Source organism: Rhincodon typus, chromosome 4, assembly GCF_021869965.1.
Source record: "Rhincodon typus isolate 14 chromosome 4, sRhiTyp1.1, whole genome shotgun sequence".
Classification (NCBI taxonomy): Eukaryota; Metazoa; Chordata; class Chondrichthyes; order Orectolobiformes; family Rhincodontidae; genus Rhincodon; species Rhincodon typus.
The window spans coordinates 1,822,134-1,843,657 of NC_063335.1; the positions used below are offsets into that span (position 1 = coordinate 1,822,134).

The 21,524-nt window shown below is 41.4% G+C and overlaps 1 protein-coding gene across 1 annotated transcript in view; it reads left to right on the top strand.

The window, feature by feature from the left end:
• Nucleotides 1–21,524, top strand: part of bbs9 (Bardet-Biedl syndrome 9) — a 492,952-nt gene that overhangs the window by 77,816 nt on the left and 393,612 nt on the right. The window contains exons 8-11 of the mRNA XM_048595604.1: nt 2,539–2,615; nt 3,263–3,313; nt 15,263–15,365; nt 15,999–16,103. Coding sequence (XP_048451561.1) covers nt 2,539–2,615; nt 3,263–3,313; nt 15,263–15,365; nt 15,999–16,103 — 336 coding nt within the window. The remainder of the gene's footprint in view (nt 1–2,538; nt 2,616–3,262; nt 3,314–15,262; nt 15,366–15,998; nt 16,104–21,524) is intronic.

Sequence of the window (21,524 nt, forward strand, 5' to 3'; positions counted from 1 at the left end):
TCTAGAGAAAATCGGTCTAATTTATATAATCTCTCTTCATAACTTAGCCCCTGAAATCTGGTATCATTCTTGTAAACCGATGTTGCACTCCCTCCGAGGCCAATATATCCTTCCTAAGGTATGGTACCCAGATCTGTTTATGGAAGTTCCAAGTGGAGTCTAAACAGAGTTCTGTATAGCTGTGACATAACTTCTGGGTCCCATATTCCAGTCCCCTAGATAAAAAGGCCAGCATTCTATCAGCTGCCTTGAATATTTATGGCATTTTAAAGATCTTTGCACCCGAACCCTCAAGTCATCTTCGACATAAACTGTGTTTAACTTAATTGCATCTAGAAAATAGCCTGATCTAACCTTTGATGGTCCAAAATAGATAACCTCACAGTTCCTTACATTGTACTTCATCTGCCACAGTTTTGCCAATCCAACTAGTCTGTCAATACCGTTTGTAATTTTATGCTATTATCTACTGTTTCTACAATGCCACCTAAATTTGTGTCACCAACAAATTTGGATATATTAGACTTTCTATATCATTATCCAAGTCATTAATAATAATGTGAATAACTGAGGCCCTAACTCAGATTCCTATGGGACACCGCTGGTAATATCTTGCCAATTTGAGTACCTACCTATTATCCCTACTTTCTGCCTCCTGCCACTTAACCAATTTCCCAATCATGTTAGTAAGTTGCCATCAATTCCGTGGAATTCTGTCTTAGTTAGCAGTCTCATATGTGGGAGTTTATCAAATGCCTTCTGGAAGTTCATATAAATAATATCCGTAGATATTCCTCTGTCCACTACATTAGTCACTCTTCAAAAAATTCAATTAGGTTTGACAGTCATGATGAACTTGTCATGAATCTATGCTGGCTTTCCGTGATTAACTGAAAATTTTCTCATTATTCTTACCCCATCCTTGATTATAGACCCCAACAATTTCCCCACCACAGATGTTAGGCTAAGTGGCCTGTAACTCCCTTGTTTTCCTCTTTCACCCTCCTTAAGAAGAAGAGTGACATGTCTTTTATCCAGTATGTGTAAATGGCAAATTGTATCTATTCAACCCAACAAAAATTTTATCACTATTTTGCCTTATGGGTTTCCTTTCTAATATAAGCATACAGTAGGTTTTTGGCTGCACTCTTATTTAATCAGAAACGTATTCAGAGCCCGTTCCCACTGTTCTATCCACTTATTTTGACTAAATGGTTATAAAAATGAGACGTTAGTTGCTCAGAATGGAATAATTTTCCAGTTTTTGAAAAGACCATCCCCTGTGGTGAAATATTTATCCATTTCTCACACCAGCCATCCTGTGTGTTTGTTGAGGGAAATTGCCACTTAGCACATATGATATATGCCCATAAAGAGATGTTCATCTCTTAGATGGCTTAGATTTAATCCTGGGTTCCAGAGAAGAGGCAGTACTTATCCTTTTATACCACTCAATTTCCCTTTCTTCTTATCTTTCACTTCTTATTCAACGTATGCTGTTGTCTTAACCAAAGATTGCTATCCTCAAATTCTTACATCGACAGTACTGCAGAACAGTATTTGAATGCGATTATAATTTACCAGCAATGAAAACATTCCTTATTTTTCCCTAAAAACAGAAAGCTCTGGAAATACTTTGCAGATTTGGCAGTATTTGTGGAGACAGAAAAACAACACTGATGTCTCAGGTTGATGATCTTTCTTCAGAACTAAAATGTTAAGTCTGTTTCTTTGTGCACAGATCCCATTAGATTTCCCACATCTGTGGTATTTTGCTTTTGCCTTTACTTAATAATAGAGTCAAAGGAAAAAAAGCAATGGGATTTGAAGCCTTAACCCAAGTTCAGAAAGAAAAGCAAAACAGGAAAATGATCTGATTAATCATCACCAACATAATGCTACGAAAACTCTGCTTACATCTTGGAAAAACAGCTGATAACAGTAATCAGGATACTGTTGCTGATTAACCATTGGTAGGAAATGTTCAACATTTCTCCCAGAGCCAAGAGTGGTGGTTGAGTGGACAATAAAGAGAGGAAATAAGAGAAAGGAGTGGAAGAAAATGGAAAATAAACAATGTTGAGACAGTTAAAACAATAGAAATATTTTGGAACCATAATTTTCAAAGCCCCATGCCCCAAATTTGGTACCTAATAGTTCAATTAATTAAGTTGAAACTTGTAATTCATGTTTTTAATCGAATATGGGTAATAACTGAAACATAATTTGTGGAGTAGTTTTCTGAAAATAGGTTCAGACATAAAGTGCTTCAACTTTCCAGATTTTAAACAATAATGCCCATGCCAATTCCCTAATTTTGACCCAATTTTAATTTATGGTCTCTCCATTACTACAAAAGGCACATATTGGAATTTTCTGACATTAGTTGACATGACCAAACAAATTCATTAGACCTTTGTTGTTCTCTTGATGACAGAAGTTAGTTTGTGTTTCAAATCTGGTAATCTCATTAAAGCATGTACTGCATTGAAGATAATTGCATAGTTTCTGCTGCAATTTTGCTCCTTTTTCTTTCAGATATTTTGCATAAGGCTGAAAATGATGATGACTTGAAAGTTGCTGTTTCCGTCGCCCCAAGCCTGGATGTAATTTCTGTATGTGAGGCCAAATAAGTATTTAAGGCATCTTTCTTTCACTTTTTGCAAATCAAGTGCCAATGTAATCTGAGGGGGAAATAACAGGAAAATGATAACTGAATGGTCGTAAGCAGTTTCCCACCAACAATACTTTATGATTTGGTCTCTGGAATAATCAATGAAATAGTTCAGAAAACAGAGAAAACGTTTACTGCTTGATGAAGAAGTAAATATATCCTACTTACCTAAGTCTACATTGAATGGTCATATGCTGTGAGTAATATTAAAAATTGAATAATATATGTCTGGATCTGGCTTTGGCATTTATAATTGTTTGAAAGAGTTTTGTTTGTAGTAGAAAAAATGTAATATCAAAGTTGCAGTTAACCATTAAACTAGCAGTCCAGGAAGACGGATGACTCTGTCATGTAATACAGTAAGAGTTTATAAGGTAAACTAATGTTGATTCCGAATGCACCAAGCTTTTAATTTGAGGGTGCTGTAATAGAAGAACTAGAGACTGTAAAAGTATTAAATGGATGGAATCATGTGTAGTTTATAGTGAACTTACTGTTATCACTCATTAAACTGCAAGTTGCAAATACCAAAAGCAGCCAGGCGTCTTAATCAGTTAGAATTTAATGATGAAAGTTTTTTTTTCTCAGCAGGCAGCTGACAACACTGTAGACATTGCAGTTCCTTCCATCTCACTGAAGGTATTGTATGAACTTTCATTCTCATAAAGGGATGCAATTGTCTCCATTTGAAGTGCTAATACAATAACATGATAATTGTATAAGGGAGAGATAAATAATTGTCACTTCTCCATCGAAGCTCATCGAAATATATCGAGAGTGCATTCTCTCCATGTCAATGTGAAGCCGAATTCTAGAGTTGGGATCGAGTCTACAAATCATTCCAACCAACAATTATGGACCTCAGTTTGTCTGAGCATATTGTCATTTCAGTTTATCTTTACTGGTATGATCTTGGATAAACTAAAATCAGATGTTCAGAAAAAAACACAATGGTCTGGAGTTGATGATGCATTGGAAAAGAATCTAAATCCAGTCCTAGAATATAGTAGAATGCTTTGGCTCGCCTTAAATGTATGAAAGTCTCCCAAGGAACATTGAAGAAGAACTGCAAAGCAAAAAATGAGACAAATATGAAAGGATTTAGACAAGAAGTTTCAGAGCTTGGATTATCTTACACCAGTGGATCAGAATCCATAACTATGTATAGATATATTTTACTTTTAATTCCAAAGTATGTTTTCCTTTAAAAAGAAGATCACTACAGAAAAAAAAAGCCAATGTAATTCAGCGACCTGTAAAGTCCTGTGTGAAGCCAGTGTACTATCACATAAGGAAACCACACAGGAATGAATTAACAAGGAGATATAACAAAGGGGCTTACTCCCCCTCTCAACAGAAAGTCATTCTTGCAGATATATCTGATTAACCGTACAAAAAGAAGTTCAGAGACAACAAGGTGCAGGGCTGGATGAACACAGCAGGCCAAGCAGCATCATGTGAGCAGAGAGGCTGACGTTTCGGGCCTAGACCCTTCATCAGAAAAGGGGGAGGGGAAGGGGGTTTTGAAATAAATAGGGAGAGAGTGGGAGGCGGATAGAAGAGGGATAGAGGAGAGGATAGGTGGAGAGGAAACAAACAGGTCGAAGAGGCGGGGATGGAGCCAGTAAAGGTGAGGGTCTAGGCCCGAAACGTCAGCCTTTCTGCTCCTATGATGCTGCTTGGCCTGCTGTGTTCATCCAGCCCTGCACCTTGTTGTCTCGGATTCTCCAGCATCTGCAGTTCCTACTATCTCTGATTCAAAAAGAAGTTCAGAACTGTTTGCAGCACTAGTTTATGTGTTATTGGCCAGTTGTATCAGTGTGTGGACTAGAGTGCTGTGAGGCCCACAGCTTTGAGAATAACCAGTTTAAGCACTGTAGGTCAAACAAAGTAAAAGACTCTTCTTCATTCTGAATACTGGAATTCAGTTACTGTCAAGAGTAATGTCTTATTTCTGCTAAATGTATATGTGTTATTTTGCTATTTCTTTTAGCATTTAATAATTAATAAATGCAACCTTTATTGTTAATTCTGGAAAATGTGGGTAAATTGGCTCCTTTTGAAATATTCAGGCCTGGGGGAAAGGTATCCGCAAGTCAAGCAAACATTTTTAAATTAAACTTGTTATGCCAACCAAGGCTTATGTGAATAATCAAGGTAGGCCAGTTCATTCCTTCTCACCTTGAAGCTTAACGATTTGGCTTATCCTTTCTGCAACCATAACAATTGGGGAACTTTGCCCAGGGTCTGGATGTAACAGACAGTTAAATAGTGGAAAAGTTAAAACTGTGGGTGATCAATGGGCCAGAGTTAGGTGAGAGCTGATATCTTAGAGATTTGTGGAACTGGAGGAGATTGTTGAGGTAAGGTAGGATGAGGCTGTGGTTAGATTTGAAAGAAAAGGTTTTTGAAATTGAGGTGTTGCTTGAACATAATCCATTGAAGGTCAGTGAACACAGGATCAGTGGAAAAATGGGGCTTGGTGCTACTAAGAGAATGGGCAGTAAATGTTTGGATGACTTCAGATTGACAAAATGTAGACCATCGTAGGCTGGCCAGGAGTGTGCTGGCATGGTCAAGTCTGGAGGTAACAAAAGCATTGATAAGACTTTCAGCAGCAGACAAATTGAGGCTAGAGCAGAGTCAGGCAATATTGCAGAGATAGATGTAAACAGATACGTGGCTGGAAGCTCAATTCTAGACCAAAAATGATATGAGTTTGTTAAGAATTTAGTTGAGTTTCTGGTAGTTGCCAGAGAGAAGGGGATGGATTCTAGCCAGGTAACAAAGATTTTATTGATCTGTATGCTTACCAGCACTTTTTCCATCTCTAGTTACCTTTTGGAACTTTTTGGCAAGCCATCTTCTTGAATCACTGCAGTTCATGTGGTACGAGTGCACCCACAGTGCTGTTCGGAAGAGAATTTCAGCATTTTGACCCAGAGACGGTGTAGAAGATCCTGCTGATAGAAGCCTGATAGGTTTCTGCTGTCCGTCTTGAAGATATGTACTGCTGCTATTGTATGTTGGTGATGGAGGGAGTGAACATTTAAGGTAGTGGATAGGCTTTGAATTCAGAGGACTGCTTTGCCCTGGGTAGTATCAAACTCTTGAGTGTTGTTGGATCTTCACCCATCATGGAAAGTGGAAAGTATTCTGTTACATACCTGACATGCATCTTGTCAAATGTAGACAGGCTTTGAAGAGTCAGGAGGCAAGTGATTCTTTGCAGACACCCCAGCCTCGGATCTGCTTTTGGACCCACCGTATTTATACTGCTGAGAATGCATATATTTATGAATTATGAGAACTGTAAAACTGATATTTGCCTATTGAAAGTTGTAAAGGATTGATCATGTGTTTGCATGGAACTGCAAGTGAAAGCATTAAAGGAGACTAAGATCTATTACCTGTTTATGAAAAATAAACAAGACACTTTAGGAAGCAGTGCTCAACAATTTTTTTTAAAGAGATAAGGGTGGAGTTTTATTACTATAATTGTTGAGAAAACAGATCTGAGAAATGCTCATGAATCTGTACTGCTATTACCTAGCAACAGCCTCTGGACTGAGATACTAGGTGTTTATTACAATACACTCGTAGAAATTCTGGGTAGTTACTGGAGATGTTGCAAGGATGTAGGACCTTCTCTCTCAGACTGTTACAGTTGAAGCTCAGAGTTGACAGTAGATCTTTCTGTGTGATAATTTGGAAGAAAACCAGATAAAGCGTCAAATATCAGGACTGCTATCTGCTTCTCCTCTGAATCTGAAAACTGGTCTGAAGGTTTCCCATCATTCTACAACTGACAGCAGCAGGAACTAGTTGATCGGAAACCAAAGGAACGATGAGAAAGCCAACTCATTCTATTCTTTTAGTTTGAACTCCTGATCTACAGAAATTTCTGCATTTTTCCCCCCACAATTGCTGTATAAGTCTGTGTTGTCTGTTTCTTTCTTCTGTCTGTGTATGAATATGTGTGTGAGGTTGTTGACTTGTTTGCCGAGCTAGCTGGTTATAGTTCAGCCATTCTGTCACCATGCTAGGTAACATCATCAGTGTGGCCTCCGATGAAGTGATACAGTTCTACTCCGCTTCATATTTATATGGTCTGGTCTGTTGGGATGTTTTGTGTCATTTCCAGTTCTCTTTTGCAAGGGTTTGTATATGGGGCCTAATTCCACATGTTTATTGGAGAACCAGGCCTCTAGGAATTCCCGTACGTGTCTATGGTTAGCTTGAGCTAGGACGGTCATGTCGTCCAAGTTAAATTAATGGCCTTTGTTGTCTGACTGTACTGAAATGAGGGAAAGTTTGTCGTGTCGTTTTGCTGCTAGCTGGTGTTCGTGTATCCTGATGGCTAGTTTCCTTTCTGTCTGGCAGGTGTAATGTTTTTGGCGGCCCTTGCATGGTATTCTGTAAACCATGCTGGTCCTGCATGTCGTGGGTATGGTCCTTGTGAGTGTTTGTCGCAGTATGACTATGGGTTTGTGTGCTATCCTGATTCCTGGTGATCGTAGCAGTCTCATTGTAAGCTCCAATATATTCTTGACATACGCTAAGTGTGACCAGTGTATTAGATTGTATTGTGTCCTCTTGGTGTTGTCTATCTAGTCGGCATCTGCGGATGAAGTTGGTGGGGTATCCATTGATAGCGAAGACTTTCTTTAGGTGCTCTTCCTCCTTCTTGCATTGTTCTGGTGTGTTGCAATGGGTTGTGGTTTGTTTGAATAGTGTCCTTACACAGCTTTGATTGTGGATGTTGGGGTAATTGCTGTGGAAATTGAGGATTTGGTCAGTTGTGGGTTGCCTTCCTGTGTACTGTGGTTAGGAATTCCCCATTCGTCATTTGTTCTACTCCTGGTATCTAGGAATGGAAGTTGATTGTTGTTTTCCTCTTCTCTTGTAAATTTGATCCTGGTGCGTACGTTGTTGATGAGGTGGTGTGTCACTTCTAACTTAGCGTGTTTAATGATGACAAATGTGTCATCCACTATTGTATCCACAGTTTTGGCTGTATGCGGGGGAGGGTCTTGTGTTCCAACCTTTGCATGACTGCCTCTGCAATAAGTTGTGAGATGGGTGACCCCATAGGTATGCCATTAATCTGTTTATATACTTGACCGTTAAAGGTGAAGTGTGTGGTGAGGCATAGGTCCAGTAGTCTGAGTATGTTGTCCTTGCTGATGGAGCTGTCGGTCGGCATTCCTGTTTCCTCTAGTAATGTGGCAAGTGTTTCTTTGGCTAGTGGGATGTCAATGGACGTGAATAGCGCTGTAACGTCAAATGATAAAATAATCTCGTCGTCGTTGATTTTGATGTTCTTGAGGTTATTAGGGAATTCCTGGGTTGAGTGGATGGAGTGAAATGATCCGTGGACCAGATGTTTCAGTCTTTGTTGTAGGCCCTTGGCTAGCCTGTAAGTAAGTGTGCCCGTTAGGGAGACAATGGGTACAGTGGGTACCCCACCAAGTTCATCCGCAGATGCCTACGGACAACACCAAGAGGACATAATATGACCTAATACACTGGCCACACTTACCGTATGTCAAGAACATTTTGGAACTGACGAGGCTCCTACGACCACTAGGAATCAGAATAGCACACAAACCCATAGCCACACTGCGACAAACACTCACAAGGACCATGCCCACAACATGCAGGACCAACGTAGCTTACAAAATACCACGCAAGGACTGCCAAAAACGTTACATTGGCCAGACAGGAAGGAAACTAGCCATCAGGATACACGAACACCAGCTAGCAGCAAAACGACTCGAAGAACTTTCCCTCATATCAGTGCAGTCAGACAACGAAGGTCATTAATTTAACTGGGACAATGTGACCATCCTAGCTCAAGCTAACCATAGACACATATGGGAATTCCTAGAGGTCTGGTTCTCCACCTGTAATGCTACCAGTAAACATGTGGAATTAGACCCCATATACAAACCTTCGCAAAAAAGAACTGGAAATGACACAAAACACCTCAACACACTGGATCATATATATACGAAGCAGAGTAGAACTATATCGCTTCATCAGAGGCTGCACTGATGATGTTGCCTAGCATGGTGACAGAATGTCTGAACTATAACCAGCCAGCTCGGTGAACAAGTCAACAACCTCACCCACAACCCAAGCTACGAATCTTCGCAAGAACCTTGAATATGTATGTGCTTGAGACTAAGAGGGCTAAAGTTCAAGTTACATTGTGGCTTAGTTAATAATCAGTTTGCAACTTATTTGAAGTATTAGCTTGCCTGTAATACACACGTTTTTTGAATGTTTATTGAAAAACTTGGTGAAAGTCTGTTTGTCTCTGTTTAAGAGTAATAAAGAGAAACAAACTGACCATTTTAGTGATTGAATAAGACATTTTCACTTTGGTATGGCTCATGGAGTAGGTGTGCTTGATTTCTAGCACACTCCTCCTACTAGATGGGCTACAGTATGCTGGTCTGGTTAATAGTCTGCTCAATGGTAACCCCAAGAATGTTGCTAGGGCTTTAGCAATGGTAATGCCATTGGATGTCATGGGAGATGGTTAGATTCTTTCTTGTCAGAGATCTTCATTGCCTGGTACTTGTGTGGCACACATGCTACTTGCCAGCCCAAGCCTGAAAACATCTAGGCCTTACTGTGTGTGGATATTGACTGCTTTTGGACCTGAAGAGTTGTGTACAGTGCTGAATGACCTTATAATGAAGGAAAAGTCATTGATGAAGCAACTGAAGATGGTTAGACCTAGGACACTACGCTGAGGATTTCCTGTACTTGCATCCTGGGACTGAGATGATTGACCTCCAACAATCTTAACTATTTTCCTTTGTGCTCGGTATAACTCCAACCAATGGAAAGTTTCCCTTCGATTACCAGTGCCTTCAGTTTTGCCAGAATTTCTTGATATCTCACTCTGTTAAATTGTATAATGGGTTGTCACTCCCATCTCACCTTTGAATTTCAGTCTTTTTTGTCCATTTTTGAACCAAGGCTGTAATGAGGTTAGGATAGTGTGGTCCCAGTTGAACTTAATGTCGTTGAGCAGTTTATTGCTATCAAGTGCCACTTAATAGCACCATGGTGACCTCTTCCACCACTTTCCTGATTATTGACAGTAGACTGATGGAGTGGTAATTGGAAGTAGTAATTGACCAGATTGGATTTGTCTCACATCTTTATGGACTGGACGTACCTTGATAATTTCCCACATTTCTGGGTTGTTGCTGATGTTGTAGCTGTACTGGAACAGCTTATCAAAGGGCATGGCTTATTCTGGAACACAGGTATTGTTACTGGGATGTTATTAGTCTGTAAATGGTTCTATAGTTTGCAAGGATCTTGAGGTCAGCAATTCTTTGAGGAGAAGACTGGCGATGGTAAATTTCAAGGAGAGGGACACAGTAATCTCAAGATTTAGACCTGAAAACAATATCATCCAACAATGCAGCCAGGCCTACAAGTTGGGTGATAAGTTTGGTGGGAATAGAGTTGTCAGAATAGGAAGTGTGTCTGCTGGGTAAGATGGGCTTGGGAGAGGGCATGAGGAGAGAGAGATGAGAAACTAGGGAAAGATTTTTTAAATTCATTTGTGGGATGTGAGCATCGCTGGCTGGCCAGCATTTCTTGCCCATCTTGGTGGTGGTGAGCTGCCTTCTTGAACTGCTGCAGTCCTCCTGCTGTGGGTTGACCCACAATGCTATTAGTGAGGGAATGCCATGATTTTGACCCAGTGACAGTGAAGGAACAGCAATATATTTCCAAGTCAGAATGGTGAGTGACTTGGAGGGGAGCTTGGAGGTGGTGGTGTTCCCATATATCTGCTGCCTTTGTCCTTCTAGATGGAAGTGGCTGTGGGTTTGGAAGGTGCTGTCTGAGGATCTTTGGTGACTTTCTGCAGTGCATTTTGTAGACAGTACACACTGCTGCTACTGAGCGTCGGTGGTGGAGGGTGTGAATGCTTGTAGATGCAGTGCCAATCAAGCGGGCTGCTTTGTCCTGGATGGTGTCAAGCTTCTTGAGTGTTGTTGGAGCTGCACTCATCCAGGCAAGTGGGGAGTATTCCATCACACTCCTGACTTGTGCCTTGTAGATGGTGGACAGGCTTTGAGGAGTCAGGAGATGAGTTACTTGCCGCAGTATTCCCAGCTTCTGCCTACAATTGTAGCTACTGTGTAAATGTGGTGAGTCCAGTTGAGTTTCTGGTCAATGGTAGCCCCCAAGATGTTGATAATGATGGTAACACCATTGAATGACAAGGGGCGGTGGTTAGACTGTCTCTTATTGGTGATGGTCATAGCCTGGCATTTGTGTGGCACGAATGTCACTTGCCACTTGTCAGCCCAAGCCTGGATATTGTCCAGATCCGGTTGTATGTGAACATGGACTGCTTCAGTGTCTGAGGAGTCACAAATGGTTCTGAACATTGTGCAATCATTGGTGAACACCCCCACTCTGACCTTATGATGGAGGGAAGGTCATTGACGAAGCAGCTGAAGATGGTTGGGCCTAGCACACTACCCTGAGGAACTCCTGCAGAGATGTCCTGGAGCTGAGATGATTGACCTCCCACAACCATGACCATCTTCCTATGTGTCAAGTATGACTCCAACCACTTGTGCATTTGCCCCCTGATACCCATTGATTCCAGTTTTGCCAGGGCTCCTTGATGCCACACTCGGTCGAATGCAGCCTTGATACCAAGGGCTGTCACTCTCACCTCACCTCTGGAATTCAGCTCTTTTGTCCATGTTTGAACCAAGACTGTAATGAGATCAGGAGCTGAGTGGCCCTGGTGGAACCCAAACTGAGCATCACTGAGCAGGTTATTTCTGAGCAGGTGCTGCTTGATAGCACTGTTGATGAAACCTTCCATCACTTTACTGATGATCGAGAGTAGACTGATGGGGCGCTATTGGACGGGTTGGATTTGTCCTGCTTTTTATGTACAGGACATACATGGGCAATTTTCCACATTGTTGGGTCGATACCAGTGTTGTAACTGTACTGGAACAGCTTGGCTAAGGGAGCGGCAAGTTTTGGAGCACCAGCCTTCAGTACTATTGCTGCAATGTTGTCCTTGCCTGAAGCCTTTGCAGTATCCAGTGTCTCCAACCGTTTCTTGATATCACGTGGAGTGAATCGAATTGGCTGAAGACTGATATCTGAAATGCTGGGGACCACTGGAGGAGGCCGAGATGGATCATCCACTTGGCACTTCTGGATGAAGATTGCTGCGAATACTTCAGCCTTATCTTTTGCTGGGCTCTTCCATCATTGAGGATGGGGATATTTGTGGAGCCGCCTTCTCCAGTGAGTTGTTTAATTGTCCACCACCATTCACGACTGGATGTGGCAGGACTGCAGAGCTTAGATCTGATCTGTTGGTTGTGGGATCATTTAGCTTTGTCTGTCACTTGCTGCTTTCGCTTTTTGGTGTGCAAGTTGTCCTGTTTGGTGGCTTCATCAGGTTGATACCTCATCTTCCGGGATGCCTGGTGCTGCTCCTGGCATGCCCTCCTGCACTCTTCATTGAACTAGGGTTGATCCCCTGGCTTGAATGTAATGGTTGAGTGGGACATATGCCAGGCGATGAGGTTACAGATTGTGCTGGAGTACAATTCTTCTGTTGTTGATGGCCCACAGCGCCTCATGGATGTCCATTCTTGAGTTGCTAGATCTGTGCGAAGCCTGTCCCATTTAGCACGGTGATAGTGCCACACAACACGATGGAGGCTGTTCTCAATGTGAAGGCGGGACTTTGTCTCCACAAAGACTGTGCGATGGTGACTCTTACCAATACTGTCATGGACAGATGCAACTGCAGCTGGCAGATTAGTAAGGATGAGGTCAAGTATGTTTTTCCCTCTTGTTGGTTCCCTCACCACCTGCCACAGACCCAGTCTAGCAGCTATGTCCTGTAGGATCCGACCAGCTCGATCACTAGTACTGCTGCCGAGCCACTCTTGGTGGTGGACATTGAAATCCCCCACCCAGAGTACATTTTGTGCCCTTGCCATCCTCAGTGCTTCCACTAAGTGTTGTTCAACATGGAGGAGAGACTGATTCATCAGCTGAAGGAGGACGGTATGTGCTAATCAGCAGGAGATTTCCTTGCCCATGTTTAACCTGAAGCCATGAGACTTCATGGGGTCCGGAGTCAATGTTGAGGACTCCGAGAGAAACTCCCTCCCGACAGTATCCCACTGTGCCGCCCCCTTTGCTGGGTCTTTCCTGCTGGTGAGATAGGACATATCCAGGGATGGTGATGGTGGTGTCTGGGACAATGTCTGTAAGGTGTGATTCTGTGAGTATGACTATGTCAGGCTGTTGCTTGACTTGTCTGTGAGACAGCTGTCCCATATTTTGGTATGAACCCCCAGATGTTAGTGAGGAGAACTTTGGAGGGTTGACAGGGCTCTTTCTGCCATTTTCTTTTCTAGTACCTAGGTCAATGCCAGGTGATCTGTCCAGTTTGATGTCTTTGAGTCTTTGTAGTGATTGGTACATCTGAATAGTTTGCTAGGCCATTTCAGAGGGCAGTTGAGAGTCAACCACATTGCTGTGGGTCTGGAGTCACATGTAGGCCAGATGCGGTGAGGGTGTCAGATTTCGTCCCCTGAAAGGCATTAGTGAACTGGATGGGTTTTTCCAACAATCGGCAATGATTTCATGGTGATCAGTAGTTTCTTAATTCCAGACTTTTTTTTTGGAATTCCAATTCCACCATCTGCCGTGATTTAAGTCCAGGACTAAGCTGGGAGTATCTTTAGAGGATTTTTGGTTTGATTGAAGTGAAAGAGGCAATATGTCTCCAAGACAACTAATTGGATAATCTTTGAAGAGCATTGGCTTAACCTTTCACAGAAATTCTTTCAACTTGTGCAGCTCAAAACCTGAATGTGGCTTATCTGAGACCATTGTTCTGGGAATGGACTTACCCTAGTGTTCACATCCTTGACAATTTTTTTACTAATGGTTTCCTCTTTCCTTTGTCAGGAGGCCCGGATGAGGAATGTGGAGCGGGATATTTGCATAAAATTGGATTGAAAAGGTCAAATCTGCTAGGACTATTTATCTTTATCGAGCCCTAAATGCTTAACTCCAACTACGGCTTGAGCAACTGTGTAATTATTGCAGTCTACAGATGGCAAGGCTTGCCCAAGAGTTTCAAATGGATGGTTGTGGTGGTGGTGGTTGGTAAACATTCAGTGGCCAATTTTTGAAGGGGGATAGCCGAAATCAAACTTTATTCCATTTAGATTTAATCACAAAGTAAAATGTCACAAGTGCTTGGTTCCTCACCTTGTTCAACATGCCATTGTCATTAGGTATCCTTTTATAAGTGTTCTAATAGTGAATGCCCTCCACTTAGTTATGACCACACCTGTGATAATACTGGTCAAGTCAGGTTCCAGTGTAAAAACTGGCTTGATAGACCATAACTTTTATTTTGGCAATTTGGTTACTATGATGATCAGGTACTGATCATATTTACATGAAATTGTTAATGTACTTTTAGCAAAAAGAAAATAAGTTTATTACACAAAAGAAAGATAATAAAGCTTTAACATGTATATATAAAAAGACAATTTAAAATGAACTTTTCTTAAACTGTAAAAAGAAAGATTTTACCCATTTTCCCAGCAATATTCTTTTCAGATACTAACTCCATTGAAGTATCACTCCTATCCTCACTATAACATTTCTAGTTTAACGGATGAAGTTGCAAATTTTCTTTTTACAGCTTTCAGCACTATCACCAGATGTGATTCTCTACATTACTATGTTTTCCCAAAACACAGTCATCCCAATCAACTGAATGACTTTCTCACTAAACTCTAAGCAATGGAGTCAAGGCTTTGACTATCTTTAAGTTGCTAAGCAGCACCTCTGCTTGTCTGGTTCTTTTCTTCTGATTTGCCATCTACTTTTGCTTTTTGATTCTCACTTTTGTAGCTTGTCAAAGCTGAAGTCAACAACAAGTAGCAATTATGCCATTAGATAGCTTGTTGAGTTATTTCCCTCAAGACACATAATTTCTTGGAAAGGCTGTGTTTCGGTCACTGTTCCAAATGACTTTCTGACCTTTCTTTAAAAACACAGGCCTTCGCTTCATTGAAAATTTAAAGAAAATCTTTTCACCTCTACTTTATAATCCAATGTCCTAAATACTAAATTATAAACCTACATCAAAACCTGTTTATTCTTACTGTTCATTTATATATCTAACAGGATGTTGATGAGGATCACTGCTTTCAGTTCAAAAGTTCAGTCCTGGTACTTATTCTCCACATAAACCTCCACACTAATCTCGATCTATTAGCATGTCAGTCTATTTCTTTCTCCCTCATGGACCTGTTGAGGTACTTGTGCATATCAAATTTTTCCCCCCCGGTCCTGGCTTGATTATGTTTTCATGGTGTAGATTTACCCACTCAAGCCGAGACAAGCTGAAATTCTGATCTTGCTATGTCCCCTTTGGAACACTTGGGTGTAGATGATACCTTGAATGGACATGATATTTAATAAGAAAAAGTCAAAATATCCTTAAAAAATTGCCTGAGTTGTATTTATTTTTAAAACTAGGTCACAATTTGGAGCCGATTTTCTGTTCACGATGTGAAACTATCTGTATGTGTGCAGTCTCCACTGGCAGTAACACAAGACCAACTTCGCTTTGCTGCCATAGGTAAGTGAATTTGCTGAGCAAGGCCCATCAATCCTGAATTACACTCACACTGAAAGCAGTTTAAATTGGAAGCTGTTGGCTTTGGATCTCAGTGATGTTTTTGTATTATGGAAAGTACTGAAAATGAATAGTCAAGTACCAGTATCTCTTCAAAATTTTGGGCTGGTGTTTATTTTGGTAAGGTTTCCATTATAATCGAAGCTGTTGATATAAAGTTAATTCCACAAAGCATGTTTATTTTTAATAAAGATCATTGTGACCATTTGGCACAACAAGATTACATCCCTTGGTTACATCCTTGTAACCTGCTATCTTATGATTCATTAGTGAGCAATAAATATATACTTCTAATTGTAAGTGACAAAGAGACCACCTATGGCAAGAAACTTGAGAAAATATCTAGAGATTTGTTGACATTTTCGAAATGTTAGTATTCCACTGGAACAATAAATTAAACATGGTTACGCTGTCCATCCCCAGATTAGTTTGTTCTGGCAAGTAATCAAAATCCACATTAGTAGGATATGATTTTTAATGACTGTTGTTTTGTATCCCTTTGCAGTTTTAGAGGGGAAAATAAACTGTTTTGTAGCTTACTAAAGAAATAAGGAATGATGTTGCATATTTTCACAGAATCTGGAACGTCAAGAGATGTAACATTGTCTGTTTTCCTAAAAGAAAACTTCCCACCTGCTGATCTAGGAGGAGATGCTGCTGTTTCCTATAGTATACCAACAGGTACCCATGATTTCTGTTTGTTTTATGTCAATGTGGATTTAATCCTGTCTAGTAATTGATCTCCTAACTGCCAGTCTTGAATTGCTGATTAGTACTGATTCTTTAATGATTGCTTACTTGTAAAATAAATTTAGATCAGATTGAAATTACAGCATCTGTAATGATGTAAATATTGATTTTTGTAATCTGTCATACTTGATTTCCTAAAGTACAGAAATTGGTAAATCATACACGCTCTGTTGAGTTTTAATTGAATATGTAAAGATAATTTACTGTAATTTTGAATTTGTTTAATGAGAGCAGACCTATAGTCTGCATTGCAAATTCTAGATTATAAAGAATGAGTAGATTCAGCTTCAGCAGAGTTCAGTGAGTTGCTGCATGTGAATGCAAGTACACTGTGATAGAAATTCTACTGCTGAAGAATCAGACCACGTTTAGAGAAACTGAGTTTGTATTTTGCAGGAAGTTTGTTATACATTTGCTCTACATGTTGTCTAGTATGCTGTGGATGCTTCCCCATCTTGGGAAACTTATAAAAGCTGAACCCACTCAAAAGTAGATGATGATAGCAATTGGAGATTACAACGATCTGGTCTGTTCTCTGATCTTGTGTTGTGAATGAATTCCTGCCTAGAAAGATTATAACCTAGAGTATTATATAATAAAGAGAAAAGGGTCAGTAGTCTGGAGTGGTAGTCTAGTATAAAATCTAGGCTATCTCTTCTTTTTCAGAAATGCATTATCTAATAAACCACCTCTACAGGAAGCATTGTGCACTTCCGCAATTGCTTGTGTCACTAGAATGGAGCAAATTTAATACAGTTTCTGAGAGATAAGGCAATCACCCTTGCTAATGCTTTTCAATGTTGCACAGAAAACTATTCTGTTTGATGGGGCAGCAAATCAATGACTTGTCTGTGTACTGCAGGGAAATTGTTGCTACTGTTTGTTTTCTCATCTTAAAACTTTCTGAAAGCCAAGGACCTGAAATTTTGTATGAGATAATGTTCTGACGTAGTTAACGTTGAAGCTTTTTTAAGCTCTTCCCAATTTCATGATGTCACACCGTCCTTGGCAGAGAAGGGACAGTCTGCAGAAGGTCCTAATGGACACAGAAGTGTGATCCCTGGCTGCTGATACTCTTTATAATTAAATGTAATATGCATATATTGCTATGATGCAGTAAACTACATCTTGTTATTGCAAAATAAGTGTCTCTTCTCATGAAGACTCAATAGTGGTTTATCCTGTAACACATTGGATAGCAGATGACCTGTGGTGATCATCTCAAGGTAACAGAAGTGCAACAAACAATCTATTTGACCCAAGGAAAAAATATTCAGAAGAAAAGTGAGTTTACCACTTGAAGAACATTGCTGCTTTACGAAGGCACAGACAGTCAGTCAGCAGCTAAAAGTGCATCAACAGACAAGCAGTCAGCAGTGCTTGTGGAAGCAGCAGCAGGGTGAATGCAGTACTCTGGAAGAAAGCCTTCACCTTAGAGCTGTTAACAGGTGCAGCAAAAACAAGGTGTAGGAAGAGAGTAAAAACTTGTCACACTGAGAAATTGGAGACCTTGCAGAAGAAGGATCTCTGGGGGCAGTTTGGAAATCTTTGAGTAAAGTTAAAAGTACTGATGGGCAAGGGGAGAAAACTTTAAATAAAGGCTCTAAGGGTGGGATGGGAAGGATAGAAGGGAACAGGCATACCTTGAATTATAATTAGAATTAGCTTTATTGTCACATGTACTCAAATAAGTACAGTGAGAAGTGTACAAGTCGCTGCTTATGGCACCATCTTAGGTACAATGGTCCATAGGTACGGCTAGTAAAATGTCCAGCATTGCAGATTTCAGGAATAAATTATAAAATGGAGAAAAAAATAAAGTTCGGAACAACAGTCTTCCGACCTAGTCCATGCTGGCACTTAGCCTCTAATCTGCACTGGGCCTTGACTTCAATCCATGCTGGGCTTCCCCTCAGGGTTCACGAGGCTGGGAGTTCACTCTGGAATCATCTCGAGACCGAAAGTTCATGCTGACACCATACCAGGCTGAGAGACCGCCATGTATCGCTCGCTGGAAGACCACCACACTGGGCCGAGAGACCATCATGCTGGTCTGAGAGACCATCATGCTGTACTGAGAGACCGTCACACTGGGCTGCTGGGAGGTCGCACGACGTGCCGAGACACTGCCATGTCAGGTCAAGAGGACTTCATGCAAGCCCAAGAGACCACCTTGCTGGGCCGGGAGGCCGCCACACCCGGCTGCTACACCAGGCCAAGAGTACACCTCATTGGATCTGCGCGAGGCCGGGAGACAAGGAGGTGAGAGGCTGGGAGGTCCAAGGCTGCGAGGCACCAAGGTCTGAGGCCGGGGGTTCTTCAATCGGGAGGTCTGAGGCTGTGAGGCTGTGAGGCTGGAGACTGAGAAGAGGAGAAATAAAAGATAAAACAGTTAAAAAAAGAGAAAAAAACAAAGGAATGGCCGGAGCGGATGAGCTCCGGCTGAAGCGTCGTCCTACTTCGCCGCCATCTTGGATCTTCAAAACAAGTGTTGCTGCCATCATGGGCAGGTTCCATGAGGCACGATTACCTGAGACAGAACAAGGGCCACAAAATTAATCTATGCTGAGGCCACTGTATCATTAAATTATAATTACAGAAAAAAGATTTTGAATACAGAGTCTAATGGAAAAAAATAGAAGAATTTAAAGACTGTGACAAGAGTGGAGTGTTCACAATTTAAACTACAATTATGGATGAAAGATTTATTAAGGCCATAACCACAAAATTTGACAACATCTCTGCAGGACTTCCTCAGGGTAATGTCTTAGGTCCAACCATCTTCAGCTGCTTCATCAATGACCTTCCCTCCATCATAATGCCAGAACAATATCCAGGCTTAGGTTGACAATTGCGAGTAACATTTACGTCACACAAGTGCCAGGCAATTACCATCTTCAGCAAGACCAAATCTACCATCATTCCCTAACATCCATAGAAGCACAGAACATAGGGGCAGGAGTATGCCATTCAGCCCTTTGCCTGCTCCACTGTTCAATATGATCACAGCTGATCATCCAACTCAGAAACCTGTTCTTACTTTCTCCCCATTTACTTTGATCCCTTTAGCCCTAAGAACTAGATCTAGCTCTTGAAAACATTCATTGTTTTGGCCTCAACTACTTTCTGTGGCAGTGAATTCAATAGGCTCGCCACTGTCTGGATGAATTTTTTTTTCTCATCTCTGTTCTAAATAGCTTACCCTATATCCTTAGATTGTGACCCATGGTTCTGGACTTCTCAAGAAACCATCAGGAACATCCTTCCTACATTTACCCTACCTAGTCATTTTAGAATTTTATAGGTTTCTATGTGAACCCCCTCAGTCTTCTAAGTGACATTACTGTCACTGCATTGTCCACTTTTAACACCAGAATTCCTATCAGACATAATTGTTCTTGGAGTTATTGATGAGTCTTTTGTCAGACCTGTTACAACCCATAGAAGATTTGATTTTGGTGAAAGCTATTGAAATTGTGCTGGAAGCGGGAACCACAAGGACTTTCAGACAAATCCTGAAAGGAGAAGTGCAACTATGTCATAGGAGAAGAACTGAACTTATCTGTTTTATAAAGACAAAACTCTCGAGAAACATGTGACAAGCCACAATAAAGAGCAGGCTCAAAAGCAGATACTAAGAATTGGTGGCAGTGCTGTGAAACAGAGAAAGCCTCATAAATACAAGCAATGTCAGATTATGACAAAAGACTGCTGCATCTGTAAAACCAGAACTTCCAGAAGAAGTGAAGAATTGGGATGCAGTATCAGAGCACTAAAAAGTCAAATGCTTACAGGTGCAAAGAGATTAATGTGGTAGAACCTCTTCCTTTAGAGTTGAAATTTGCATTACACAGTATATTGGGGGCATTCCTTGGGGAAATTGGTGATCCACCTGATTCGACTTTGACTTGTGCATTTCAATGGATATCCTGTTAATTTTAAGATTAATACAGGTGCGAGTGTCTCTGTCCAATCAGATCTGGCTGAAGGAACAGAAATTATAGCCTATGTAGTCAAAACTACAGGTAGAATGACAGTCTTGAGTGTCAAGAGTGTCATTCAAAAGGTTCTACAAATAATACTGAAAAATAAAAAGGGTAAAAGACTTGAAAATGTTCATGTAATTTGCAATCAACAATTTGGCTGATCCCAAGATTCCAATTCAGAAACAAACTATTGTTGTCCAATTGTCCAATTGGAGCAGCCAGTAAAAGTTTCATTGGGCTTAGTAGACTCAAGGCAAAACCCAAAAAGAAAAAAGAATTATTTGAAATTTCCTTTGTTGGCATAGAAAAGTTGTGTTGTACAGCCAATTGGAAGGAATTTGAAGACTTTTCAAGATTAGTAGAAATCTTTTCTGAAGATAACAACAATCAGCAAAGATTTCTAGTGGAAATAAATACTGAGAACAAGAACCAGCAGCTCAACTTCCTTTAGCTCATTGAGGAATTTTTAACTGAAGACCAATGTATACAAATTCAGGACACAGTCAAAAAGAAGAAATGCTTGGTTTGAAAATCCAGGTTAGCAAGGATGTAAATGCTTGTTCCAACAGGGCATCCATCTTTCATAATTGCAATTCAAGAGACTAAGGGTCTTCCAGATGAGGAAATAGACCAATTATTATGTTTAACAGGAACATGCTCCTGTGTGAAGGCATCCAAGGAACCCATCACGAGCCGCTGAGAGACCCACCACGAGCCACCAAGAGACCCACCACAAGCTGCTGAGAGACCCACCACGAGCCACTGAGAGACCAGGCCAGGACCTGCCACAAGCTGTGAGAGACCCACCACGAGCCGCCGAGAGACTAGGCTGAGAGCCGTGATAGACCAGGCTGGGACCCACCAACAGCCACCGAGAGACCAAACCAAGACCCACCACAAGCCGCGAGAGTCCGGGCTGGGACCCATCATGAGTCACCGAGAATCCAGGCTGGGACCCACCATGAGTCACCGAGAGTCCAGGCTGGGACCCACCATGAGCTGCGCAGAGAACAGGCTAAGAGCCGCCACAAACCGCGAAAGACTAGGCTGGAACCACCATGAACTGCTGAGAGACCAGGCTGAGAGTTGCTCCGAAACACTGAGAAACCAGGCTGAGAGCTGCTACAAGCTGCTGAGAGACCAGACTGAGGGCCGCTCCGAAACACTGAGAGACCAGACTGAGAGCCGCTCTGAAACACTGAGAGACCAGACTGAGAGCCGCTCTGAAGCACTGAGAGACCAGGCTGAGAGCCACTTCGAAACACTGAGAGACCAGACTGAGAGGCGCTCCGAAGCACTGAGAGACCAGGCTGAGAGCTGCTCCGAAACACTGAGAGACCAGGCTGAGAGCCGCTCCGAAACACTG